At 43.9% G+C, this 25,475-nt stretch overlaps 2 protein-coding genes across 2 annotated transcripts in view; one reads left to right on the top strand and one right to left on the bottom strand.

Moving 5' to 3' along the window:
* AGBL2 (AGBL carboxypeptidase 2) overlaps positions 1-25,475 on the bottom strand; it is a 146,191-nt gene that overhangs the window by 40,040 nt on the left and 80,676 nt on the right. The window lies entirely within an intron of this gene.
* FNBP4 (formin binding protein 4) lies at positions 1,061-24,836 on the top strand. The gene is made up of 17 exons (XM_056526575.1): positions 1,061-1,241; positions 9,677-9,760; positions 9,841-9,977; positions 10,886-11,078; positions 11,160-11,307; positions 11,387-11,519; positions 12,648-12,971; positions 14,738-14,930; positions 15,018-15,133; positions 15,902-16,006; positions 16,104-16,237; positions 17,117-17,295; positions 17,640-17,944; positions 18,070-18,193; positions 18,289-18,545; positions 21,082-21,239; positions 24,683-24,836. Exons 1-17 carry the CDS (start codon positions 1,133-1,135, stop codon positions 24,777-24,779), a joined length of 2,796 nt encoding a protein of 931 aa, XP_056382550.1. The 5' UTR covers positions 1,061-1,132; the 3' UTR covers positions 24,780-24,836.

Genomic DNA, 25,475 nt, shown 5'->3' with positions numbered 1-25,475 from the left:
CCTCAGAGGACACGTCCTGCCCTATCCCATACAATACTCTTCACACTCTCCTCAGAGGACACGTCCTGCCCTATCCCATACAATACACTTCACACTCTCCTCAGAGGACACGTCCTGCCCTATCCCATACAATACTCTTCACACTCTCCTCAGAGGACACGTCCTGCCCTATCCCATACAATACACTTCACACTCTCCTCAGAGGACACGTCCTGCCCTATCCCATACAATACTCTTCACACTCTCCTCAGAGGACACGTCCTGCCCTATCCCATACAATGCTCTTCACACTCTCCTCAGAGGACACGTCCTGCCCTATCCCATACAATGCTCTTCACACTCTCTCTATCCTATACAATACACTTCACACTCTCCTCAGAGGACACGTCCTGCTCTATCCCATACAATACTCTTCACACTCTCCTCAGAGGACACGTCCTGCCCTATCCCATACAATGCTCTTCACACTCTCCTCAGAGGACACGTCCTGCCCTATCCCATACAATGCTCTTCACACTCTCCTCAGAGGACACGTCCTGCCCTATCCCATACAATACTCTTCACACTCTCCTCAGAGGACACGTCCTGCCCTATCCCATACAATACACTTCACACTCTCCTCAGAGGACACGTCCTGCCCTATCCCATACAATACTCTTCACACTCTCCTCAGAGGACACGTCCTGCCCTATCCCATACAATGCTCTTCACACTCTCCTCAGAGGACACGTCCTGCCCTATCCCATACAATGCTCTTCACACTCTCTCTATCCTATACAATACACTTCACACTCTCCTCAGAGGACACGTCCTGCTCTATCCCATACAATACTCTTCACACTCTCCCCAGAGGACACGTCCTCCCCTATCCTATACAATACTCTTCACACTCTCCTCAGAGGACACGTCCTGCCCTAGCCTACACCATACAGGGATCAGTGTTATGTACTGCACAGACACTTTAGCACATTCCAGCCACAGCCTAAAAGGGAGGAGCCAGTGGATACCATGTGACCAATGACAGTCGCTAGGAGGTCACGTGGTGTAGGTCGGACTTTCCTTTGTGTCATGAAGAAGGCGGATATGACGTCATAACTCGGTGCCCGGAGAGCGACCAGTCGTCTGCGCTCTGATGGGGAAGAAGACGCGAGCGGCCCCAGGCCGGAGACCTATACTGCAGCTCTCCCCACCGGGACCCAGAGCGGCCGCTGTGCGAGAAGAGACCGGCTCCGGATCGGACGGTGAGGCGCTGGGCCCTCAGTGTATGGAGACGGGCGGTATAGGCCACAGCACGAAGCAGGGTGTAGTCTTCGGAGGTGTATACAGCTGGGCCTCTATGGACATATATACAAGTTGTGTGCTCGCTGGTCATGGTGAGGGGCCGTACATTAAAGGTTGAGGTGGTGCCCCCTGATATCTATAATGTGGGGGGCTCGCCTCTAATGGCCCCACCCTGTGCATGCCTGAGGGGGTACAACACTCCAAACTGCCACCCTCAGTGCCACCTTTTGTGGGGCAAGACCAATATACATATATACAGGGCTCAAGTCCTGCAGGAACTCATGGGAATGGAGTTCCTGCACTTTTTCCACAGCAGGAACGCAGTTCCCATTAGCAGGAGTCCTGCAGGACCAGCCTAAATGTTTACTCCGCCCCAGACATGTTATCTCCTATTGAAAGGATAGGGGATAAGATGTCTTACCGTGGGGGTCCAGCCGCTGGGGACCCCCGTTATCTCAGCTGCGACACCCCAGACATCTGGTGCATGTAGCGAACTTCGCTCCGTGCCAGATGACTGGTGATGCAAGGCTGAGGCTCGTGACATCCCAGTAATGCCCCCTCAATGCAAGTCTATGGGAGGGTGCATAACAGCCGTCACGCCCCCTCCCATAGACTTGCATAGAGTGACCGTGACGTCACGAGCCTCTGGTGCTGCACCCAACGCTCTAAACAAATGCCGGGAGCAGCAGGGAGAACGTGGGAGTCCCTAGCGGCGGTCCCCCCAGGATCAGACAACTTATCCCCTATCCTTTGGGGATACCCCTTTAAGTGGAAATCTAGTTTGAGTTCCCACACTTCCCCCCCCCCCCCCCCCCCCCGGGACCTGACCCCTGCGCATATATATACATATATGAATGATGTGTATTTGTTATGGTAACCAGACCATTATCCGGCTGAGGGTCCCACTGTGTGTACAGGCTATAGCAGGGTTTCACAACCAATATACCTCCAGCTGTTGCAAAACTACAACTCCCAACATGCCCGGACAGCCTTTGGCTGTCCGGGCATGCAGGGAGTTGTAGTTTTGCAACAGCTGGAGGCACCCTTGTTGGGAAATATTGGGTTTTGGGGTCATAATTACTTAGAAAGTACAGTTGAAAAAAAAAGACTCGTCACCAAGTTCAACCAAGAAGGTGAAGGGATGTAGGTGAATGACGGGGAGGGGATTCTATGTTTCTGCATATGCATTGTCATTTTGTGAGTGTCAGTGCAGGGGCCATAACGGTGTGAGCTTGTAGAGAAATCCCAGTGTCATTTAATTCCTTTTCTCTTCACTTCTTTGGGTACATTCACATGTACATAATCCGATGTGGGATTTCTGCAGGGGAAATTCTGCAGGCAAGTTATGTTGCCACCTATTGACTTTATTGGGTCTGCAGCAAATCTGCCCTATGTACCTTTAAATGTATCTCTAAGTTGGGAGCAGAGTTGTGCTTGATGTACTTGGAGATAGACCATGATTTTTACAAGAAGAAGAAAAAGACTACGCCCCTCAATGGAACAGCACACCTAGTACCAAGTACCAAATAAACCATTGAAAATTCCAGTACAACATGATTCTTTACTGCACATAAGTATTACATAATAACAAGGACATGCAATTAAGAAACACTTAAAAATGCCCAGAAATACTGGGTTACCCAATGTACTTGGCACCCCCCCCAGCAGACACCGCACACTCTAATAATAATGGTACTGTAAAATCTCCCTTAGTGTAAAATCTCCCTTAGTGGACTCCTCTGAATAGGGATGTAAATGTACGTCCTGGTTTGTCGGTACTTCGCGCACCTGGACGTACATTTACGTCCTGTGTATGACCGCGAGCATCTGAACGGTGCTCGCGTCAATACACGGCAGGTTCTGGCTGCTAGCAGCAGCCGGGGACCCGCCGGTAATGGCTGACATCCGTGATCGCGCAGATGTCTGCTATTAACCCCTCAGATGCCGTGATCAATATAGATCGCGGCAGTGCGGTACTTTGGATGATCGGATCGCCCACAGCGCTGCCGCGGGGATCCGATCATACAGCATGGCGGATGGAGGTCCCCTCACCTGGCTCCGGCTGTCTCCCGGGGTCTTCTGCTCTGGTCTGTGATCGAGCAGACCAGAGCAGAAGATCACCGATAATACTGATCGGTGCTATGTCCTATGCATAGCACTGAACAGTATTAGCAATCGAATGATTGCTATAGATAGTCCCCTATGAGGACATAAAAAAAAAAAAATCCGCATTTACATTTACGTCCTGAGCATAACCGCGGGCATCGGAGCGATGCCGGCATAATGCGCGGCAGGTCCTGGCTGTGGATCGCAGCCAGGGACCCGCCGGTAATGGCGGACACCCGCGATCCCGCCATTAACCCCTCAGATGCCGTGATCAATACAGATCACGGCATCTGCAGCATCGCGGTCACTTAACAGGATGATCGGATCGCCCGCAGCGCTGCCGCGGTGATCCGATCATCCTGCACGGCAGACAGAGGTCCCCTCACCTGCCTCCGCTGTCTTCCGGGAGTCTTCTGCTCTGATCTGCCTTTCCGCAGACCAGAGCAGAAGATGACCGATAACCCTGATCAGTGCTATGTCCTATACATAGCACTGCTAAGGATTAGCAATCGAATGGTTGCTATAAATAGTCCCCTATGGAGACTATAAGAGTGTAAAAATAAAGTAAAAAAAATTGAAAAACCCCCTCCACCAATAAAAATGTAAATTGTCCCATTTTCCCTATTTTACCCCCAAAAAGTGTTAAAAATTTTTTATTTTATATACATATTTAGTATCGCCTCGTGTGTAAATATCCGAACTATTAAAATAAAATGTAAATGATCCCGTACGGTGAACGGTGTGAACGTAAAAAAAAAAAAAAGTCCAAAATAGCTGCTTTTTTATAACATTTTATTCCCAAAAAATTTTATGAAAAATGTAATAAAAGTTTTGTGTATAAGCAAATACGGTATTAATAAAAAGTACAGATCACGGCGCAAAAATGAGCCCTCATACCACCACTTATACGGAAAAATGAAAAAGTTATAGGTCTTCAAAATAGGGGGATTTTAAACATACTAATTTGGTTAAAAAGTTTGCGTTTTTTTTTATTTATTTTTTTAAGCGCAACAGTAATAGAAAAGTATGTTATAATGGGTATCATTTTAATCGTATTGACCCAGAGAATAAAAAACACATGTCATTTTTACCATAAATTGTACGGCGTGAAAAGAAAACCTTCCAAAACTAGCAAAATTGCGATTTTTTTTATTTTTTTTATTTTAATTTTTTTTCAATTTCCCCACACAAATAGTATTTTTTTGGTTGCGCCATACATTTTATGGTAAAGTGAGTGATGGCATTACAACGGACAACTGGTCACGCAAAAAACAAGCCCTCATACTAGTCTGTGGATGAAAATATAAAAGAGATATGATTTTTTGAAGGGGAGGAGGAAAAAAAAGAAAACGTAAAAATAAAATTGTCTGAGTCCTTAAGGTCCAAATGGGTCCTTAAGGGGTTAATAAAAAATTATCTTAAAGTTTTATATATGCAAATGTAGCATCGATAAAAAGTACAGATGACTGCCCAAAAAATTAGCCCTCATACCGCCCTATATACGGAAAAATGAAAAAGTTATAGGTGGTCAAAATAGGGCAATTTTAGATTACTGATTTTGTACAAAACGTTTTAGATTTTTTTTTAAGCGGTACAAAAATATAAAAGTATCTAGCCATGGGTATCATTTTAATTGTATTGACCCACAGAATAAAGAACACGTCATTTTTACTATAAAGTGTACAGTGTGAAAACATAACCCTCCAAAAAGTGTAAAATTGTGGTTTTCATTTCAATTTCCTCCCTAAAAAAATTTGTTTTGGGTTCGCCGTACATTTTATGGTAAAATGAGGTTTCATTACAAAGTACAATTGATCACGCAAAAAACAAGCCCTTATATGGGTCTTTAGATGGAAATATAAAGGAGTTATGGATTTTAGAAGGCGAGGAGGAAATAACGGGAAAAAAAACGAAAAAAACTTGCTCTGTGCAGTAATGATAGCGCGGTGCCGCAGCAGCGATCCCCGGGTTCCCCAGCAGCGGGACCCCGGCGATCTGAAAACTTATCCCCTTTCCTTTTGGATAGGGGATAAGATATCTAGGGGCGGAGTACCCCTTTAAGGTTAAAATGGGCTTGGTCCTTAAGGAGTTAATTCCCTGGCAGAGTCCCATAAGACTTAATGCATTTGCACCCTCCGAATAGGGGACATTCCCAACAGCGGATGTGGACACTCCCAATAGGGGATAAAACACTCTTAATAGGGGACAACCAGGCTTATGTGCCAGTCCTACACGGGGCTGCCGTCAGGGGGTACAGCCAATACTCCAATAAGGGGACCAGGTCCCCGCCGCACCCCCCTGCAGAAGTCCCAGCACAGAAGCGGAAGACCAATGTTTAAACTGTGGTCTTTTGCTTGTGTACGTCCGCCGGTCATATCATTCACCCACCTCCTTCCCTGATTCCCCCCCCCCGTACCACTTTATTCCCCTGTGCAAAATCCCCATCCCCCTTTATTACCCCCTGTGCCACATCATTGATTCCCCCCCCCCCCTGTGCTCTTTATATCCCACTTTATTGCCCTCTGTGCAAATTCATCACCCCCTCTTTACCACCCCCTGTGCTATTTTATTCTTCCTTTATCCCCCTGTGCCACTTCATAATAAATTTACACAGAGGGTAATAAAGGGGGAATGGCACAGGGGGGATCAAGGCGAAATTATGTGGCACAGGGGGTAAGGGGGGGGGATAATTTGCCACAATGCACAGGGTGAATAAGGTGGCACAGGGTATAAAAGGGGGTATGAAGTGATAAGGGGAGATTAATCGACACCGGGAGATTCTACTGTAATATAGTTTTATACAAGTAATTACACTCTGGAGTGAGTACAGAACAGTATTTCATTATTTAGAAATAATTTTGAGCCTTTTTCCCAATAAGGGACATCTCTTTTTTTTTTTTTTTTTTTTTTTTTTTTTTTTTTATTCCCTGTGAGTGTCCACTATTGGGAGATTCTACTGTAGCTGTATATTATGTCACACTTCCACTGATCCTCTAACAAAAGTGTATGTAACAACCCCTGAGGAAGTCACCATTTGGGTAACGGAATATGTGGGGCTTCAGAGCGGGCACCCACCTAGTATGAGTATTAATAAGTCACCTCGTACCTCCATCTGTATTTGGCTTGCTTTACCATCTTCTCTTGCCTTCATCTATAGCAACAGGGACACACAGCATTTTCTATTACAGGCAGAGATTTTCTGCATTTCATAACTTCTCGGTAAGGGATATATTATTGCCTATTATAGCATATTGTACACTGCTCAAAAAATAAAGGGAACACTCAAACAACACAATGTAACGCCATGTCAATGACACTTCTGTGAAATCACACTGTCCACTCAGGAAGCAACACTGATTGACAATCAATTTCACATGCTGTTGTGCAAATGGAACAGACAACAGGTGGAAATTATAGGCAATTAGCAAGACACCCCTCAATAAAGGAGTGGTTCTGCAGGTGGTGACCACAGACCACTTCTCAGTTCCTATGCTTTCTGGCTGATGTTTTGGTCACTTTTGAATGCTGGCGGTGCTTTCACTCTAGTGGTAGTATGAGAAGGAGTCTACAACCCACATAAGTGGCTTAGATAGTGCAGCTCATCCAGGACGGCACATCAATGCGAGCTGTGGCAAGAAGGTTTGCTGTGTCTGTCAGCATGGAGTCCAGAGCATGAAGGCGCTACCAGGAGACAGGCCAGTACATCAGCAGACGTGTAGGAGGGCAACAACCCAGCAGCATTACTGCTACCCCTGCAAAATGACCTCCAGCAGGCCACAAATGTGCATGTGTCCACCCAAATGGTCAGAAACAGACTCCATGAGGGTGGTATGAATGCCCAACATCCACAAGTGGTGGTTGTGCTTACAGCCCAACACCGTGCAGGACGTTTGGCATGTATCAGAGAACACAAAGATTGGCAAATTCGCCACTGGTGCCCTGTGCTGGAGACGCCATGAAGAACATTCTGCTGCCTGCAACATTCTCCAGCATGACCGGTTTGGCGGTGGGTCAGTAATGGTGTGGGGTGGCATTTCTTTGGGGGCTGCACAGCCCTCCATGTGCTTGCCAGAGGTAGCCTGACTGCCATTAGGTACCGAGATGAGATCCTCAGACCCCTTGTGAGACCATATGCTGGTGCGGTTGGCCCTGGGTTCCTCCTAATGCAAGACAATGCTAGACCTCAAGTGACTGGAGGGTGTCGGCAGTCCCTGCAAGAGGAAGGCATTGGTTCCCTGGACTGGCCCGCCCGTTCCCCAGACCTGAAGCCAATTGAGCATAGTGCTGGACGGTATGATCAAAAATGTGTATCAAATAATTTTTCAAACTTATGGCGGTTCCACTGTATTTTTTTCCCCCCACTCATTTCCCCCTTGACGGAATGAATTATCAGCCGCAGTGCGCTGGGGAACTGATCATATATCACCCGCGGTAGCTGCTCTGCTTTTCCTCCCCCCACCGCTTGAACGAGTTGTGCGCCGCGGCGCTGGAAATTAGTGCGTTGTGAGCCGCGGGTTCAGGACTTCTGTTCGGAGAATGGAAGCTGTCACCTCCCCCTGCAAGCGCAGAAAGCCAGTGGGCCGCGGTTGCTGCAGAACTTCTGATCAGAAGCTCTGCAGTGCCCGCGCTGCAGCACCTGCGGGTAACATGATTAGTCCCCTGATGTGGGGACAGCGCTGCAGCTCATAGTTCATTCATTCGAGGGGGGGACTGACCAGTATTGCGGTATAGGAAAAAATCATATCGTACAGAAAAAAAAACACACACCGGTATTCGGTATGAACCGGTATACTCCATCCACCAATGCCACGTTGCACCACAGACTGTCCAGGAGTTGGCGGATGCTTTAGTCCAGGTCTGAGAGGACATCCCTCAGGAGACCATCTGCCACCTCATCAGGAGCATGCCCAGGCATTGTAGGGAGGTCATACGGGCACGTGGAGGCCACACACACTACTGAGCCTCATTTTGACTTGTATTAAGGACATTACATCAAAGTTGGATCAGCCTGTAGTGTGGTTTTCACTTTGATTTTGAGTGACTCCATATCCAGACCTCCATGGGTTGATAAATTTGATTTCCCTTGATAATTTTTGTGTGATTTTGTTGTCAGCACATTCAACTATGTAAAGACGAAAGTATTTCAAACGATTAGTTCATTCATTCAGATCTAGGATGCGTTATCTTAGTGTTCCCTTTATTTTTTTGAGCAGTGCAGATTTATTTGTATCCTTCCAGAGGTACATACACTTTTGTTAGAGGACCAGTGGGAGTGTGACATGATATACAGCTACCATTATTAGTGTGAGTGTCTGCTGGAGGGTGTGCCAAGGCCCCCTCCAAGGGTTACCCAGTATTTCAGGGCCTTAAGTGTTTTTAATTGAATGTCCTTGTTGTTTTGTAAAACTTATATGTGCAATAAAGAACCATGTTGTACTGGAATTTTCAATGGGTTATTTCTTGGTACTAGGTGTGCTGTTCCATTGAGGGGTGTAGTCTTTTTCTAGTTGTACGCTGTGTATTTTTTACGCCTCAATTAGCACCTAGAATTATATGAAATGTACTTTGAAGCTGAGCCCCAACAGTTTTTAGTTTTGAGACCATGAGTTTTGACACTCCTTTATCCATTCACGTGACCTGATGTTTCTTGTGGCGATCTTTGGATGTGACCCTAGAATTAACCATGATATAACCATTACAACAAGTAATGCTAAATATTTGGGGTTACTGAACAATACATGACCTAAATCTGAGTAATACCCTCCTATTATGTTGGATTAGGCCAGATTCACATCATGTTTGTGCTCTCCGTGGGATATACGTCAGCAAAATGTCCATGCACAGGTCCTATTGATTTTAATGCCCTAAATGTAGTCAGTTAGTTACCATGTTCAGGTAATTTTCTAAGCGTATGTTTTATCCCAAAACACGTATATGCTCGGAAAGTGATCTGAATATACTTACTAGGGTGGGAGATTCCTCTACACAGGTTTTCATAGATCTCTCTCTCTCTCTCTCTCTCCCCCCCCTCATCTTTTTGCTAACACTGGGATCAGATAAATAGGAGAAATGTTGCAGCTTTTATGCAAAGAAATGTTATATTGGATCCCAGTAAATAATATGGGTGGCTACAGTATCATGCAGACTGAATGTTACTCTCAATGAATAGGATTTTATAGTTGTCTGGTATTCTGGAGACTGTCAGGGAGTCCTTTAATTCTGACATGTCTTGTAGCATTGGGTAGGTGGAAGTAGTTATGCACCAAGTCTCAAATTGTCTTCTCAACAGATGATGCAGACTGTCAGAAAGTACTAGGTCCTCCTACCACAGCGATGGTGACGGAAGTACAAGCAGCAGTAGTGAAGCCTACAGGTAAGAAGTAAACATGTCTCCTCATTGCCCTGTCAGCACGTGATGATTGTAAACTGTAAGTTGTCTTTCTCCTTCCCCAGGTGGGTTGTGCCTGCTTGGAGCCTACACAGACAGCGATGATGAGGATGGCGGCACGGCTGACAAACCTGTATCTACATGTAACACTAAAGGAAACACTTCTGCTGATATTGACAGCACCTTGGCCAATTTCCTTGCGGTAAGTAATGACCATGAATACTTACGAGTTATATATATATATATATATATATATATATATGTGTGTATATATATATGTGTATATATATGTGTATATATATATGTGTATATATATGTGTATATATATGTGTATATATATGTGTATATATATGTATATATATATGTATATATATATATATGTGTATGTGTATATATATATATATATAATAATATAATATAATGGAGTAACATGCTTCTAGACCCCTTTGCTAGCGGCTAATCTCTCACAGGAACAAAGGAAATTCATCATGAAATCCAACATAACCAGTACAGTTAGTGAAGAATCAGAACATTCCCCGTATACATTAGATTGCAGTCTTTTATCTATTACGTTTGGTCTCCTTTAGATAACCTCAGAATAATATGAACCCAGAATTAGGAGGTTTATTCTGATAAGTTGCAGGGATTCTTTTCTGTAATTATAACATTTTTAGGAGGGCTTATGTTTTTGCAGGTTGTTTTGTAGGTGGTACCCTTCACTTTACCAAAATATTTATTGCTAGAATTGCACACTTGAGGAAGGGTTGTTGTGAGCTGAGCTGTGATTGGTTGTTGTGGGCAATATCACTCCAGGTTCTTCCACACATTTTGATAAATAAGGTCCCCTTGAGTCTGTATAATAGTTTTCTGTACTGTATCCGTGAAGGTAACTGCTAGAAGACTGGAAATTGTGTGAGACTGGTATGTTGTGGCAGACTTTGCACGCACATTGTTAGATATGTGCAGTTTTTTTTGCTTGTGTATGTAACTTAATGTTTCCATTTACTGACAGCAAACAGATTTTGAAAGAGAACATGCTAAGATTACAGTATTGATGATACCTCTCCTCCTTACAGGCTTATCTGACATGTCTTGCTTTCCCCCCCTCAGGAAATTGATGCTATTACTGCCCCTCCCCCTCCTGATGGAAACTCTGTGTCAGCATCTACTGTTCCCCCACCGACTCCCCCAAAACCAGACCCAAAGGATTCTCATGGTTTTACTTCCGCTATGCACAATGGATCGGATCCAAATGCAGCTGGAGATACATGGCATTACGACACTCAGTGTTCTTTAGCTGGAGGTGAGTTATCGTGCTCAGATCATGTGACAGGGAAACATTTTAATCCATGTGATGATGGATTGTCCATACCGATTTTTTTAGTTGGAGTCGAAATGGGAGATTGGCAGGAGGTGTGGGATGAAAATACTGGATGTTACTACTACTGGAATACTCAGAGCAATGAAGTCACCTGGGAGCTTCCTCAGTGCCTGGCATCACAGGTTCAGGGTGCGCAAGGATACAGCAGCAGGTAAGAAGCTTAGATAAAGAAACGAATCCTTCTATTTCCTCATATTAATGGGTTGTAATAGATTATCATTGATTTACAGCGTTGAGACTCCTGTACTATCGGTCGCAGCAGCTTCAGATTCTTTCCCGGAAATAAAAGAAGCGGTGGTAGCAATGCCGACAGTCTCTAGTGTCAGCAGCATGCCAGTTCTTATGAAGAAAGAGCCAAAGAAGGTAGGTTTTCTCATGGTCATGTTACTACATTTTCCATATTCCATATTTGATGCCTTTATAGCTGGAGACTAATGGTTATAATTTGCATTGGGACCACAGGCATATTGCATTGTAGCGCCTACTTTGCCAGATTTGGGGCAGATTGAAGGAGTTGTCATACTACTGTCAGACAGGTTATGGTTGGGTCTTACCTCTGGGAGAATGAGTCTCCAAATCCTCAATTCTCAGTGGAAGAAAAGGATCAGAGTGAATATTCTTCTTCTTTGCGCTTAATCAGTTTTTTTTCCCAACAGTCACATTTTAAGGGGTACTCCAGTGGAAAACCAATTTTTTCAAATCAACTGGTGCTAGAAAGTTGAATGTATTTCTAAATTACTTCTATTTAAAAATACTAAAGGGGTACTCCGGTAGGGAAAAAATGTTTTAAGATCAACTGGTGCCAGAAAGTTGTACAGATTTGTAAATTAATTGCATTTAATTCCTGATATTATCAGCTGCTGTATACTCCAGAGGAAGTTGTTTAGTTATTTTCTGTCTGACCACAGTGCTCTCTGCTGACACCTCTGTCCATGTCAGGAACTGTCCAGAGTAGGAGCAAATCTCCATGGAAAACCTATCCTGCTCTGGACAGTTCTTGACATGGACAGAGGTGTCAGCAGAGAGCACTGTGGACAGACTGAAAAGAACTACACAACTTTCTCTGGAGCATAGAGCAGCTGATAAGTACTGGAAAGGTTAAGATTTTTAAATAGAAGTCATTTACAAATCTGTGTAACTTTCTGGCACCAGTTGATTTGAAAGCCTTTTTTTTTCCACCAGAGTACCCCTTTAATCACGTGGAGGGGAAATGTCATGTAATCTCTCTCATGAGAACGGAGATAATATGGTACTAAATTGCAGACCTCAACTTTACTGGTTGTGTGACTCTCTCATATATTATATATACTTTGCAATTGCTAGCTCTCCTCTAAGAGGAAAAGTCTATACTGACTGATATCTGTATAGCTTTTTAAGAGTATAGACCAAATGACAGTGTCAGTGGAAAAAAACAAAAATTCTTTTGTCCCCTTGAAAAATGTGGGGTGCTTTCTTGGTATTTTGTCATTACCCCCCTACCCCCTCTTTTAGGAAGTCAATGAAGCCATTCAGGCCCTTTCCAACAAAGAGGAGGAGAAAGTTGGAGTGGCTGCATCCCTTCTAGCGCCACTTTTGCCAGATGAGGTAAAGGAGGAAGAGGAACGCTGGCGGAAAAAGGTCATCTGTAAAGAAGATGTGGTGGAAGCAGCTTCCGAGGATGAAGAGGACATGGCCACGGTCTGTGCTGATGGAGAACCTGCTGTAGATGACGAGGCTCAGGATGACATCTGCAGTACTGTCCAGTCTGGAGAGAGTGAAGAAGAGATGGAGGAGCAAGACACGTTGGAGCTGGAGCGAGTGTTGGAGAGGAAAAGGGTTTGGGATTCTTTCGTTAATAGATTTTTTTATTCCCCCCCCCCCCCCCCCCCCATTCTCATCTGACAATTGTGTGCATGATGCTTAATAATGTTTTCTGTGAAATTGTTCTCAAGAATAATTTTTTTAACTTTGCAAGAACTAAGTTTTGTACTGTTAGATTAGTAGAGTAAGATTAATTTTTTTTCATGGTGACTAATGTATTGCCTTAACCCTGTCATGACCCGGGGGTTTTTCAGTTTTTGCACTTTTCCGTTTTTTCCTCCTTACCTTTATAAAAAATCGTAACTCTTTCAATTTTGCACCTTAAAATCCATATGATGGCTTATTTTCTGCGCCACCAATTCTACTTTGTAAAGACATTAGTCATTTTACCCAAAAATCTACGGTGAAACAAAAAAAAATCATTGTGCAACAAAATTGAAGAAAAAACACTATTTTGTAACTTTTGGGGGCTCCTGTTTCTACGCAGTACATTTTTCGGTAAAAATTACACCTTCTCTTTATTCTGTAGGTCCATATGATTAAAATGATACCCTACTTATATAGGTTTGATTTTGTCGTACTTCTGGAAAAAATCGAACTACATTTTATGTGTTTAAAATTGTCATCTTATGACCCCCTATAACTTTTTTATTTTTGCGCGTACGGGGCGTTATGAGGGTTAATTTTTTGCGCTGTGATCTGAAGTTTTTAGCGGTACCATTTTTGTATTTACTGGACTTTTTGATCGCTTTTTATTAATTTTTTCATGATAGTGACCTAAAATACGCTATTTTGGACTTTGGAATTTTTTTGCGCGTACGCCATTGACCATGCGGTTTAATTAACTATATATTTTTATAATTCGGACATTTCCACACACGCCGATACCACATATGTTTTTATGTTTTTTTTTTTTTTTTAATGGGAAAAGGGGGGTGATTCAAACTTTTATTAGGGAGGGGGTTAAATGATCTTTAACTTTTTTTTATTTATTTTTTTGCAATGTTATAGCTCCCATAGGGGACTATAACATGCAGTACATTGATCTCTCATACTGTTCAATGCTATGCCATAGCATAGCATTGATCAGTGTTTCTGCCGCTTGACTGCTCATACCTGGATCTTAGGCACTGAGCAGTCATTCAGCGATCGGACACTGAGGAGGAAGGTAAGGCACTTCCTCGTGTCCTCTAGCTGTTCGCGTTGCCCACTGAGCTAACCGGCACTTATTAGCTTTCACTTTAGATCCGGCGACCAACTTTGAACGCCGCGTCTAAAGCGTTAATAGCGCTATTAGCCACGGGTCCCGGCCGTTGCCAAGTGCCGGGCTCGACCCGCTATGATGTGGGGCCATGCCGTGGCCCCGCGTTACAGAAAGGGAAAGGACCCAGGACGTACCAGTACGTCCTGGGTCGGGAAGGGGTTAATGATTGGCTTATACTAAAAGATTGACAAGGTAGAAGAGGGCTCCATGGAAGGAAGATATTGTACAGTACATAAGACACAAGGGAGTAGAGCATTAGCAAGTAAATCAGAAGAGCTGAAAATGGAGGAGCTGACAGAAATAGGGGACGTATTTACTGCTTAACTGGAATATTCCACCTTTAATTTATATTTATTGTCCTGTAGATTTGGTAGGAACTGGAGATATTAGTGTTGTATTATTGGTTATGTGGGCTGTATTCTTTCACATGTTTTTACACAACCCACATAATGACTCTTGATAGCATCAGGCTTGTGTACCTTTGATCATTAGGGTGACTTTCTATTTCCCGTACCAGGCTGAGTTGAGAGCACTGGAGGAGGGAGATGTAAGTGCGTCTGGTGCGTCCAGTCCACGCTCAGACTTTAGCCAGTCTGATGAAGCTCACAAGGTCAAACCTCCCACCAGCAAGTGGAAAGTTTTTGTACCGGTCGCCAGCCCTAGCTCAAGCCGCAGCTCCAGCAAAACCGGAAGAGAAACGCCTGAGACTGGTGAGTGCACTTACTTAAGTTTACGTTCCTTTATGCGTATGAACACTGCATGGAGTTGTTGGTAAGTCTGGGTTGTAACTTTTCCAGAAATGGGAGCTGAAGCTGCAGAATGTCCAGCTCCGGCGAAGGAGCCAGAGAATGATAGTGTGAAAATGAAGCTACCTCCAAAACCTCCACTTGAAGAGGAAGATGATGATCTAAAGGTAATAGTAGTTTGTGTTTAGTGTAGTGTATATTACGTGTTTTCTGTTTAGTGTAGTGTATATTACGGTAAATCAAATCAATATGTCCTTAAATTGCTGTCCACTCTAGAAAACCCTTTCCCATATACCCCATGAAGGTACATTACTGGTGCCTGCCTAGGGCCACCTCTATGTGCTAGAGTGAGGAGCCATTGCATTGCAAAGACCACATATATCTTGTCGTCCATTTGGCTCACCATAAGGCATTTCCGTGTTCTGCTGCAGTGGATAGAACGTTGCATTAAGTTTTACCCACCTTATCAGCTCATTGCAAAGGTTAAGAGAATCTCACAGACGTTAGCTGCCCCTGTCACGAGCCATAGAGGTGATAGAGATGCAGCATCGCGTATAAATGTCATTCTTGCAAAAGTTTTAGGGTCACATGTTCTTAATTACTCATATGAAACAAAACCACCACACCTGTCTTAACCAGCGGCTTGTGCTTTTACCTTTCAAATTGTGCAGCAATCATCCACCACATGTGGGCAAAGCGTAAGCTAAGGAACCACAGCATAGCATTGTACCCTGAAAACATAAGAGGGATGGGTGTGATCACATACCTTTTTACAGCATTGGGATTGCCGCTGTTTTTCTTTGTTTTTAGTGTTTTTTTTTGGGGGGGGGGGAGCAGAGAATAGCATAGCCATGTTAGAGCTTTGTACTGCACTAGTAGGATAAGTATGTACTTCATTTTCATAATTTTACTTTATTTTCCTCTCTATTTTACAGTTCCAGATTGGAGAACTTGCTAACAGCTTGATCAGTAAATTGGAATTTTTAGGCATCAACAGGCAGAGTGTGTCCAATTTCCACATCCTGCTCTTTCAAACTGAGGTAAGTGTTTTGCAGCCTTTATTTTTACAGCAGTATTTTCTTTTCTTTTTTCTACAGACCTTGTAAACAAAATCTTTGCCTTTTTTGTTGCTTTTAGACTCGAATCTCAGATTGGCGAGAAGGCGCCCTCAGCGGAAGCTACTTGAAGCGCAAACTTCATGACGCCTCAGAACAAATAAAACAGTATGAAATTAACGCCACTCCTAAAGGCTGGTCCTGCCACTGGGACAGGTACGAATCTTCCCCAATTTTCACCTTTCACATCTCAAACATGACTTGTGACATCACCACCTGACCTCGTGACCTCATCTGTCTGGAGACTGAACGTGGCTGAAATTTAGTTTCTGGGGCACAATGTGCGCTTGGGCCTGCAAATTGGAACACCTTAAGTAATATAAATGTTTGCATAGTGTTCATGTAAGGAGGTTCCTGATTGGACAAAAAGTTGGTTAGACCTTCATTCAAGGTGCAGAATGCACTGCTGTGGGAGGGGAATGGGGGGAAGCGCATGCGAGAGCTCTGTGACCCTTTCAGGATTTCTGGAACCCTTCATTTCCCTGTGTAACATCGCTGAAGTTTCCACAAGCTTCATGGTGCCAACTGTCAATGAAGAACAGGATTCGGTCTCTCGTGACGCAGGTCAGACTGAATTATTTTTTATATTTGTCTTACATTTTTTTTCTTTTTGTTTCTTTACTTTTTTTTTGTTTAGTTGTATTCTATGCTTATTGAAGATCTTTGCTCTTTATCTTTCAGCTCTAAGAAAATATACACAATTACCTAGTTTGTCTCATTGAGTGGAGCTATTAGAGGATGTCATGTATTTGAGCTTGACATTCCCAGAGTGGTGCTTGCCTCTTATGTTTAATACCCACACCCTGTATTCTTGAATTGGTTACCCACTAAGATTTGCCCCTCGTCCCTTTTTTATTGACAAAGTTTGCTAACCTTTCCCTGCAAGCAGATGCCATCCTTGTTGTAGGATGGAGTTTTCTATTTGTTGGGTTCCCCCTCTGTCTGCTGGATGCAGCCACAGGGGAAGGGACCTGATGAGAATACCAGTGCACGGACAACAGAAACTTAAAATCTTTTTCTGTTTTTGTGATTCAGGGATCATAGACGTTATTTCTATGTTAACGAAATCTCAGGAGAGTCACAGTGGGAGTTTCCTGATGTGGAAGAGGAGTCGGCACCCAATAATAAATCCGAAGCAGCCTCTAAACTGGCTGAAAGGGACAAAATCCCTGGTGCCCCAGCTCTTCCTCCTGAACCACCAGCATCTTCTCCAGGTAATAAACAATTCACAATTTTATTATAACATGCCAGCTTGGTTGAATCTCACCTATAAGTGTATTCATGGAGGATGACCCATTGTCCCTCAATAAAATACTAGAAGACTTGGACAAGCTGAATTTCTACTGCCCAATTCTTTTATCAGGGTGGTAAGCCCCCACCAGAGGAATCTGACAGCAGCATTAATTTGTATAGCGGTATCACGAGAGCGATCTATTGGCTGAAAAATTTAATGTGTATGACGAGCATTATTCATATGATGATTTTGGATGAAGTAGTGTGTTTTTTATTTATTTATTTTTTGTGGTATTACATGTAGAATCCTTTCATTCTCTTCCAGACTCCATCTCTACTAAACCTTCAGTTGCAGCTAATGTGCCAGTGTCTCATTACTGGGAGTTTGCGCAGCCACCTCTGCCTTTAGAAGCGCCTCTTCCGCCACCCCCACCACCTCCTCCTGAGTCACCCCCTCCTCCCCCCCCTCCCCCACCTCCCCCTTCCTCACCACCCCCTACCCCCCCAATGGAGGAGGATTGTGAGATACAAGAGGTTGAAATGGAAGATGAAGACAGTGAGGAACCTCCCGTCCCAGGAACAGAGGCTATGCTTGTGAAATGTGTTAATTCTGATCTCTCAGTAGATAAGGTGAGCAGGCGTTTGGAATCGTGTGAAAAAAAAAAAAAGTTGCCTACCTGTCTATGAGCTGCATCTGGTATTGCAGCTGACTCCCATTCAAGTGCCTGTATCATCAGATTCTGTCTCTATTTTAGGTGAAAGCAGAACCAGCTACATCAGGAAAATTAGCCAAGAGGAAGGCCACTGATATGTTTGGGGAACAGTCTGTAACTATTGGAAGTTGTCCAATTCTTTACACTCAGCAGTCTCTCTCTGCAGGTATGATGCTGTTTATTCTCTTCTAGGATAAAGATTTCCTTCTACCACAATGCTAGTTTTCCAATTTTAATGTATTTGATTTTATTCTGTTCCAGCTCCTGTTATGGCGGCCATGAATGTTCCTGCTAGTTACTTGGGACTGCCCCTACAAGTACCTTCTCCTGTTATGATGAGCAGCATAGATTATACCATTCAAAGCACCAACATGGTGCCTTCTATGCAGCACGCATTGCCACAAACAACTTTGCTCCCTTCTACCGCTCCAGAGCAGCAGGTTTCACCATCACAGATTCAAGCACCTGCAAGCAAACCTCCTCCCACAGAGAAGCCAAAAAAGAGCAAAAAAATCAAGGTAAATCTAATATTTTGGACTTTGATTTATGTTTGACAGCCGGATATTATTTTGTTATGGCATTGAAAAGCTGCATCTGGCCATACGTTTTTCTGCTGCAGGTTCAATGTAGCCGTGTACAGCCAATCCATAAATGTAGTAACTAGCCAGGGTGGAGCATGCTTGTTCTTTTCATCTTTCTGCTCACTCTCCATGTCATCAATATGCAGAACTGCAAATGGACAGACCACCTGGCCAAGTTAAAGAATTAGATTATCTACTAGTAGAGGAAATAGCTAAAATGACAATGAAAGGAGAAGTTATCATTATGGGAGACCTCAATCTTCCGGATATAAACTGGAAAACCAAAATCGCTAGTTCTGCCAGGAGTACAGATATTCTAAATTCCCTACTGGGATTATCTCTACAACAAGTGGTTGAGGAGCCAACCCAGAGGGAGGCCCTTTTGGATTTGGTATTCACAAATGGGGATTTGTTCTGATGTTACTGTAGGCAAAAGCGTGGGATCTAGTGATCACCAGTCAGTGTGGTTTAATATAAGAACAGTGAAGGAGTCACACCACACAAACAAAAGTTTTAGATTTTAGAAAAAAATACTTTTCAAAAATGAGGTTAGTCATAAATGAGTCCCTATCAGACTGGAACGTATTACATGGAGTCCAGGAGAAATGGGACTACTTAAAAGATGCATTATTGAAGGCAACAGAAAATTGCATTAGGCTTAAAAGCAGAAAAGGGAAGCGACCACTGTGGTACTCAACAGAAGTGGCCAAAATCATAAAAAAAGCTAGCATTTAGTAACTTAAAAAAAAATAAAATAAAAAATAAAAAACAAGCAATGATGCTAGGGAATTCTACAAGATTAGGCAGAAAGAGGCCAAGCAAGTTATACGAACTTCTAAAATACAGGCAGAAGAAAAACTAGCTCAGTCTGTAAGAAAAAAGGGGATAAGACATTCTTCAGATATATAAATGAAAAAAGGAAATTAAAACAAGGAATAACTAAATTAAAAACGAAGGTATGTAGAAGAGAATAAGGGGCTAGCCGTCTGCCTTAATGAATACTTCTGTTCAGTTTTTACAGAAGGAAAAGAACCTCAATTAGGGAGGAAAACTAATGAATCGTTTGATGCATGTGTCTTTACAGAGGAAGAGGTTCTACGTTTTCTGTCTAAAGTTAAGACCAATAAGTCACAGGGGCCTAATGGGATACACCCAAAATTATTAAAAGAGCTTAGCGGTGAACTAGCAAAACTGTTAAGAGATTTATTTAACCAATCAATGGTAACAGGAGCCGTCCCAGAAGATTGGAAATTAGCAAATGTCGTGCCTATTCACAAGAAAGGTAGTAGGGAGGAATCAAGCAACTATAGGCCAGTAAGTCTGACATCAATAGTGGGAAAATGTATGGAAACCGTACAAAATAGTAGGATTGTGGAACATCTAAAATCCCATGGATTGCAAGATGAAAAACAGCATGGGTTTACTTCAGGGAGATCATGTCAAACAAATCTTATAGATGTTTTTTTTTTTTTGATTGGATGACTAAAATAATAGATGGCGGAGGGGCAGTAGACATCCTGTATTGCCCGTCATTACGTGCAGAGCAATCTCGCTCTGTGCAGTAATGACAGCGGGTGCCGCAATGGCATTCCCTGGGGTCCCCAGCAGCAGGACTGCGGCGATCTGACATCTTATCCCCTATCCTTTGGATAGGGGATAAGATGTCTAGGGGCAGAGTACCCCTTTAATGTGGACAAATGCAAGATAATGAACCCGGAGTGTAAAAACCCTTGGGCAGAATATAGAATAGAATATTTGACACAGTCCTGACCTCAGAATCTGAAGAAAGGGATTTAGGAGTAATTCTTTCAGAAGACTTCAATCGTCTAAAGGGTTAATAGCGCGCGGCACCACAATCAATGCCGCGCGCTATTAGCCACGGGTCCCGGCCGTGGCCCCGCGTTATAGATCGGGAGCGGACACATGAAGTTCAAGTACGTCGTGTGTCCTTAAGGAGTTAAATTGGGCAAAGGTTTATACAGTAATATTATGAAGTATTACTTTACTGAGAGAGTAGTGGATGCATGGAATAGCCTTCCTGCAGAAGTGGTCGCTGCAAATACAGTGAAGGAGTTTAAACATGCATGGGATAAGCATAAGGCTATCCTTCATATAAGATAGGGCCAGGGACTATTCATAGTATTCAGAATATTGGGCAGACTAGATGGGCCAAGTGGTTCTTATCTGCCGACACATTCTATGTTTAGGTTTGTGAACCAGCTGCTAAAGCTCTTGACTGTGGGGATTTAAATTGCCAGTTTTGTAGCTCCATGTAAAGTGTTTAGGAAGCATTACAGGTAGTGTACTCCAAATGATCTCTATAGCAAAGCTAGTTTTGAACAACCTGGTCATAGGATGGGACCTTTGATAGTTTGGCACAACTGCTGCAATAGAAAGAACTGATTTATTTTGTAAGGTGCGAGTGGTCAAGAGTCGATCACGTTTTCACCTGTCTTTCTTTCCTATTTTGCAGGTGAAAAAGAGTAAGGTGAAAATGCCCTCCTTGGTGCAGAAGTGGCAGAACATTCAAAAAGAACTGGATGAGGAGGAGAATTCCAGCTCCAGTGATGAGGACCGTACTGTGGTAAATCAGAAACGCATTGATGAATGGAAGATGCAGCAGTTATGCAGGTATGTGAACGCTATTGTAAAGTGATAGTATATGAAGTAACAATGGGGACATTTGTGGTGGACAACACTGCAGTGCACATTTAAACATTTATAGAATTAGACTATGTTCACACAGCGGAATTCCCAAGTGGAATGCACTGGAAAAACTCCACTTGCAAATTCTGCTGCAGGAGAGTCCCATTGATTGATTTTTAAAGGGATTCTGCTGCACTGTGCACACAGTGGAATCCAGATTTCAGCATCTGCAGAAACAATGAAAAAATTCACTGTTTCTCTGGATTCCGTCCAGTGTTGCCATCTGTTGAAACGGCTCATTTCCGAGTAGTCCTAGCGCCAGCAGAACATTTAAATGTGCAGAATGTCCGCCTGTATTTTCTGGGTGGACATTATGCACATTTTCTGCCATGTGAACATGGGCTACTCTTCAGCAGGGGTGTACCCAGAGCATTTGGCACCCAGGGCAGACCCTTTGTTTGGCTCCTGCCCTGCCGCTGTCTACAAATCCCTGTTCTTTTCCCTTCTTGAAAACCCTTGCCTTTCTTTCCCCTTATACAAAAACCCTGCAGCCCTATTCAATAAAACTCAGCTCCGGCACCCCCCACATATAAAAACCCTGCATCCACCCTACACATCAAATCCATACCCCCTCCCCCTTCATATGAAAACCCTGCACCGTCATCACATAAAGTTCATACACCCCTACACATAAAAACCTGCACACCCCCTTAATAAAAAAAAATAACACCTGAACACCCTCATTAATTGGAATCCTTTGCACCCCACTTAATAAAATAAAACCCGGCACACCCCCTTAATAAAATAAAACCCTGAACACCCCCTTTAATAAAACACCTTAACCCCCCTCAATAAAATAAAACCCTGCACCCCCTTAAAAAAATCACTTTCCATCTGCACCAAATAGAAACAAATACAAATCCCCCATAAATAAAATGAACAAATCCTACACCCCGCCCCCCCTTAATTACTCCCCCTCCCTTGACATACAATTATTTACGTTCAACCGCTCCTTTTTAAAAGATCTTTGAAGGCGGCATCAGCGTCGTGACGTCACGTTGCACGCCGCCGCAACACTCCTCCCCCTGCTGCTCTGACTCCACAGATGCAGTCGCCGGGCGGAAAGCGTTGCAGTGCAGCAGTGGATGGGGGCAGGGATGGACTGACAACACTCGGGCCCCTGGACCAAAAAAAAAAAGGCAAGGGCCCCTGCTAGGCTCTGCAGCTCGTCAATCTTCTGCCACGCCCCTATTCCACCCAAATCCCACACACAATAAACTGAAATTTATATATGTAACAAACACTTTAACATAGGTAAATTTCCATGACCAATAATACTGGTATACAAGGAGTAAATATATACCACCACACAATAACTGGATAATACCGCCATACTGTACTGAATAAAACCACTGTACACAGACTAGTATACTATACAGGATCTGTATACAATATAATTGATTATATACAGGACAATATGGCGGTAGATATCAGCTGTACACAGAATCTGTACACAATTACGTCTTTTCTAATCAGCGGCATCCTCTTTCTTTTTCTTCTCCGTCCGGATAAGACTGCCATGTGGTTCTCTTAACATCTGCAGGACAAACATGTCCTACTCTGCATTTTTCCAGTGCCATCCCCTCCTCTACAAAATCTTCCCATCTATAGGCACACAAACTGTAATAATGCCCTCCTTGGTGTCCTGCACAGTAAAAGGGCAGGTAGGTAGGTTGATCAGGCAGCCAGATATGTAGGTAGGTGACAAGCCAGGTAGGTAGAGGGCTAGCTAGGTAGTTACGCAGCCATGTATGAAGGCCAGGTATGTACATAGTTAGGTTTCTGGGTATGTAGTTAGTTAGCCTGGTATGTAGGTAAGTAGTTAGTAGCCCCCCCCCCTTCCCCATAGGTATAGGCAGCAGAGTTAACCCCCCTTCCCAATAGGAATAGGAAGAGTTAACCCCCCCCCTTCCCAATAGGAATAGGAACAGAGTTAGCCCCCCCCCCTTCCTAATAGGAAAATAGTTAACCCACCCTTCCCAATAGGAATAGGAACAGAGTCAACCCTCTTCGCAATAGGAACAGAGTTAACCCCCCTCTCTCCTTAGGTATAGTCAGAAGAGTGTGTCTCTTCCCCCCCCCCCCCTTTCCCCGTAGGTATAGGCAGAGTTACCACCAACATGCCCTCTTCCCCATAGGTATAGGCAGTTAACCCCCCCCCCCCCTTTTCCTCATAGGTATAGGCAGAGTTACCCCCCTCCCCTTGGGTATAGGCAGTTACCCAACCCCCCCCCCCCCCTTAGGTATAGGCAGAGTTACCCCCTTTCCTCCCCTCCCCCCTTTCCACATAGGTATTGGCAGTCCCCCCCCCCCCTCTTCCCCAATCGGTATAGGCAGAATTCCCCCCCCCCCCCTTTTTCCCCAATCGGTATAGGCAGAATCCCCCCCCCCTTTTCCCCAATCGGTATAGGCAGAATCCCCCCCATCCTTTCCCCATAGGTATAGGCAGAGTTGCCCACCTCCCTCTTCCCCATAGATATAGGTAGTCGCACATACAGGAGAAGGCAGCGCTGTCCGCTGGGGGTCCCGGATCCTCAGTAGCGGCGGCAGGCCCTTAACCTGGCCTGGCCCTCAGTCAGTCTGCCCCTCGATTGGGGGGTGACTCCGTCATGGCGCCCTCCCTTGGTACACCACTGCTCTTTGGGACTAAAGGTGTTTACTTAGCAGTGCACAACTATCTCTCCAGCAGTCCAATAGTTTGACTAAAGCAGCAGTATGCATTCTTGACCACAACTCAGTTGTTGTGGAAACCACCATCTGACGTTCATATTCCTTTACAGGGCATATAGACATTGCTTTCCAATGCGTATGGTATATCCATTGGAAGTGCAAGGGTCCTAGAACCTGACCACACAGGGAAGTACCGGTAGTTGCTGGAAAATTCTAGTGTTATGGAAAGAATTGCTCTTTCTTTGTGGTTATGGAAATGGCTGAATAGCAGTGGAACTCCACCTATCAAACACTAATAATAAATCCTATTGCTATGCAATAAGTCTAAAACAGTGTTTCCCAACCAGTGTGCCTCTAGCTTTTGCAAAACTACAACTCCCAGCATGCCTGGACAGCCTTTGGCTGTCCAGGCATGCTGGGAGTTGTAGTTTTGCAACAGCTGGAGGTACACTGGTTGGGAAACATTGGTCTAAAATCACAATTGTGCTTCAGTCATGTGTTCCTGCAGTATTTCGTTAAAATGGCTTACAACATATTGTAATAAGACAAAAGGACAAATTTGCCACATTTGTATGACTGTGGAAGAGAAAAATGTTGCTGCTTTACCCTCCCCTATAAAGTCACCTATACTTTCATCATGAATTCGTACATCTGTCTGAAATGTGTTATCTATCTAATGTCGTCTTTGTCATTTATAGCGGCATGGCAGAGAAAAATGCCAACTTTGAAGCCCTCCCTGCAGACTGGAGAGATAGATTAAAGAGGAGGAAAATGGCTTCCAGCACAACCACCTGACCTCAACTGATTTTGAGCAATTGTCTTAACATATATTGTAAAAAAAAAAAAACGAAACACTTTTCCTTCACCATGGTGTACTTGTATTAAGTTTTAGGAATGTTGGTTTTAGTAATTTCTCTGGATCACGTGTAGTCTGTGACCTTTTCCAAGCTCTGCTGCCTTTTTCCTTTTTTGTCTAAGACCAGGACACTTTTGTTTTCTTCTCTTCCCTTTTGGTTATGTACATTCCTTTTTATTTAACCAGCTCCCTCCCAGATCTGTGTCTTGTGTAAAAATGCAGGAGTATCTGTTTTAGTACAGTGGTTTCCAAGCTGTGTCTCTCCAGCTTTTGCAAACTCACAACTCCCAGTGATCAGGCCATGCTGGGAGTTATAGTTTTGCAGCAGTAAGAGAGCCAGAGGATGTCTTTTGCCCTGTCTCATGCACAGGTTCAATTCCAGCTTTCTTGCATGGATTAGGGTCTGGACTCCTGCAGAAAGAAAGCACAAACTTAGAATTCACCAGCAGGTTTGTGAGCTGAGGAGATAATCATGACTGTGCATAGACCCAAGAATTATTGCAGCACTTTTTTCATAGAGAATTGTGGTGAAGGTAGCCCAGTCGCCTACACACAGGAAGAACCGGCCTTGGGGAATGGGGGGGGGGGGAGGGGTTGTTGCAAAAGAAGCAGTAGTCGTATGGGTCCACCGGGGT

This window comes from Hyla sarda, chromosome 6, assembly GCF_029499605.1.
Source record: "Hyla sarda isolate aHylSar1 chromosome 6, aHylSar1.hap1, whole genome shotgun sequence".
Lineage (NCBI taxonomy): Eukaryota > Metazoa > Chordata > Amphibia > Anura > Hylidae > Hyla > Hyla sarda.
The sequence above is the reverse complement of the archived record's forward strand: the minus strand, read 5'-3'. Positions and strand labels throughout refer to the sequence as shown.

What these genes read in the sequence shown, in the direction of transcription:
- FNBP4 (XM_056526575.1), top strand. Translation starts at nt 1,133, where the DNA reads ATGGGGAAGAAGACGCGAGCGGCCCCAGGCCGGAGACCTATACTGCAG. An exon ending in TCCTGCTCTTTCAAACTGAG is followed by an intron (nt 16,007 to 16,103) that starts GTAAGTGTTTTG and finishes TGTTGCTTTTAG; the next exon opens with ACTCGAATCTCAGATTGGCG. An exon ending in AAAAGAGCAAAAAAATCAAG is followed by an intron (nt 18,546 to 21,081) that starts GTAAATCTAATA and finishes CCTATTTTGCAG; the next exon opens with GTGAAAAAGAGTAAGGTGAA.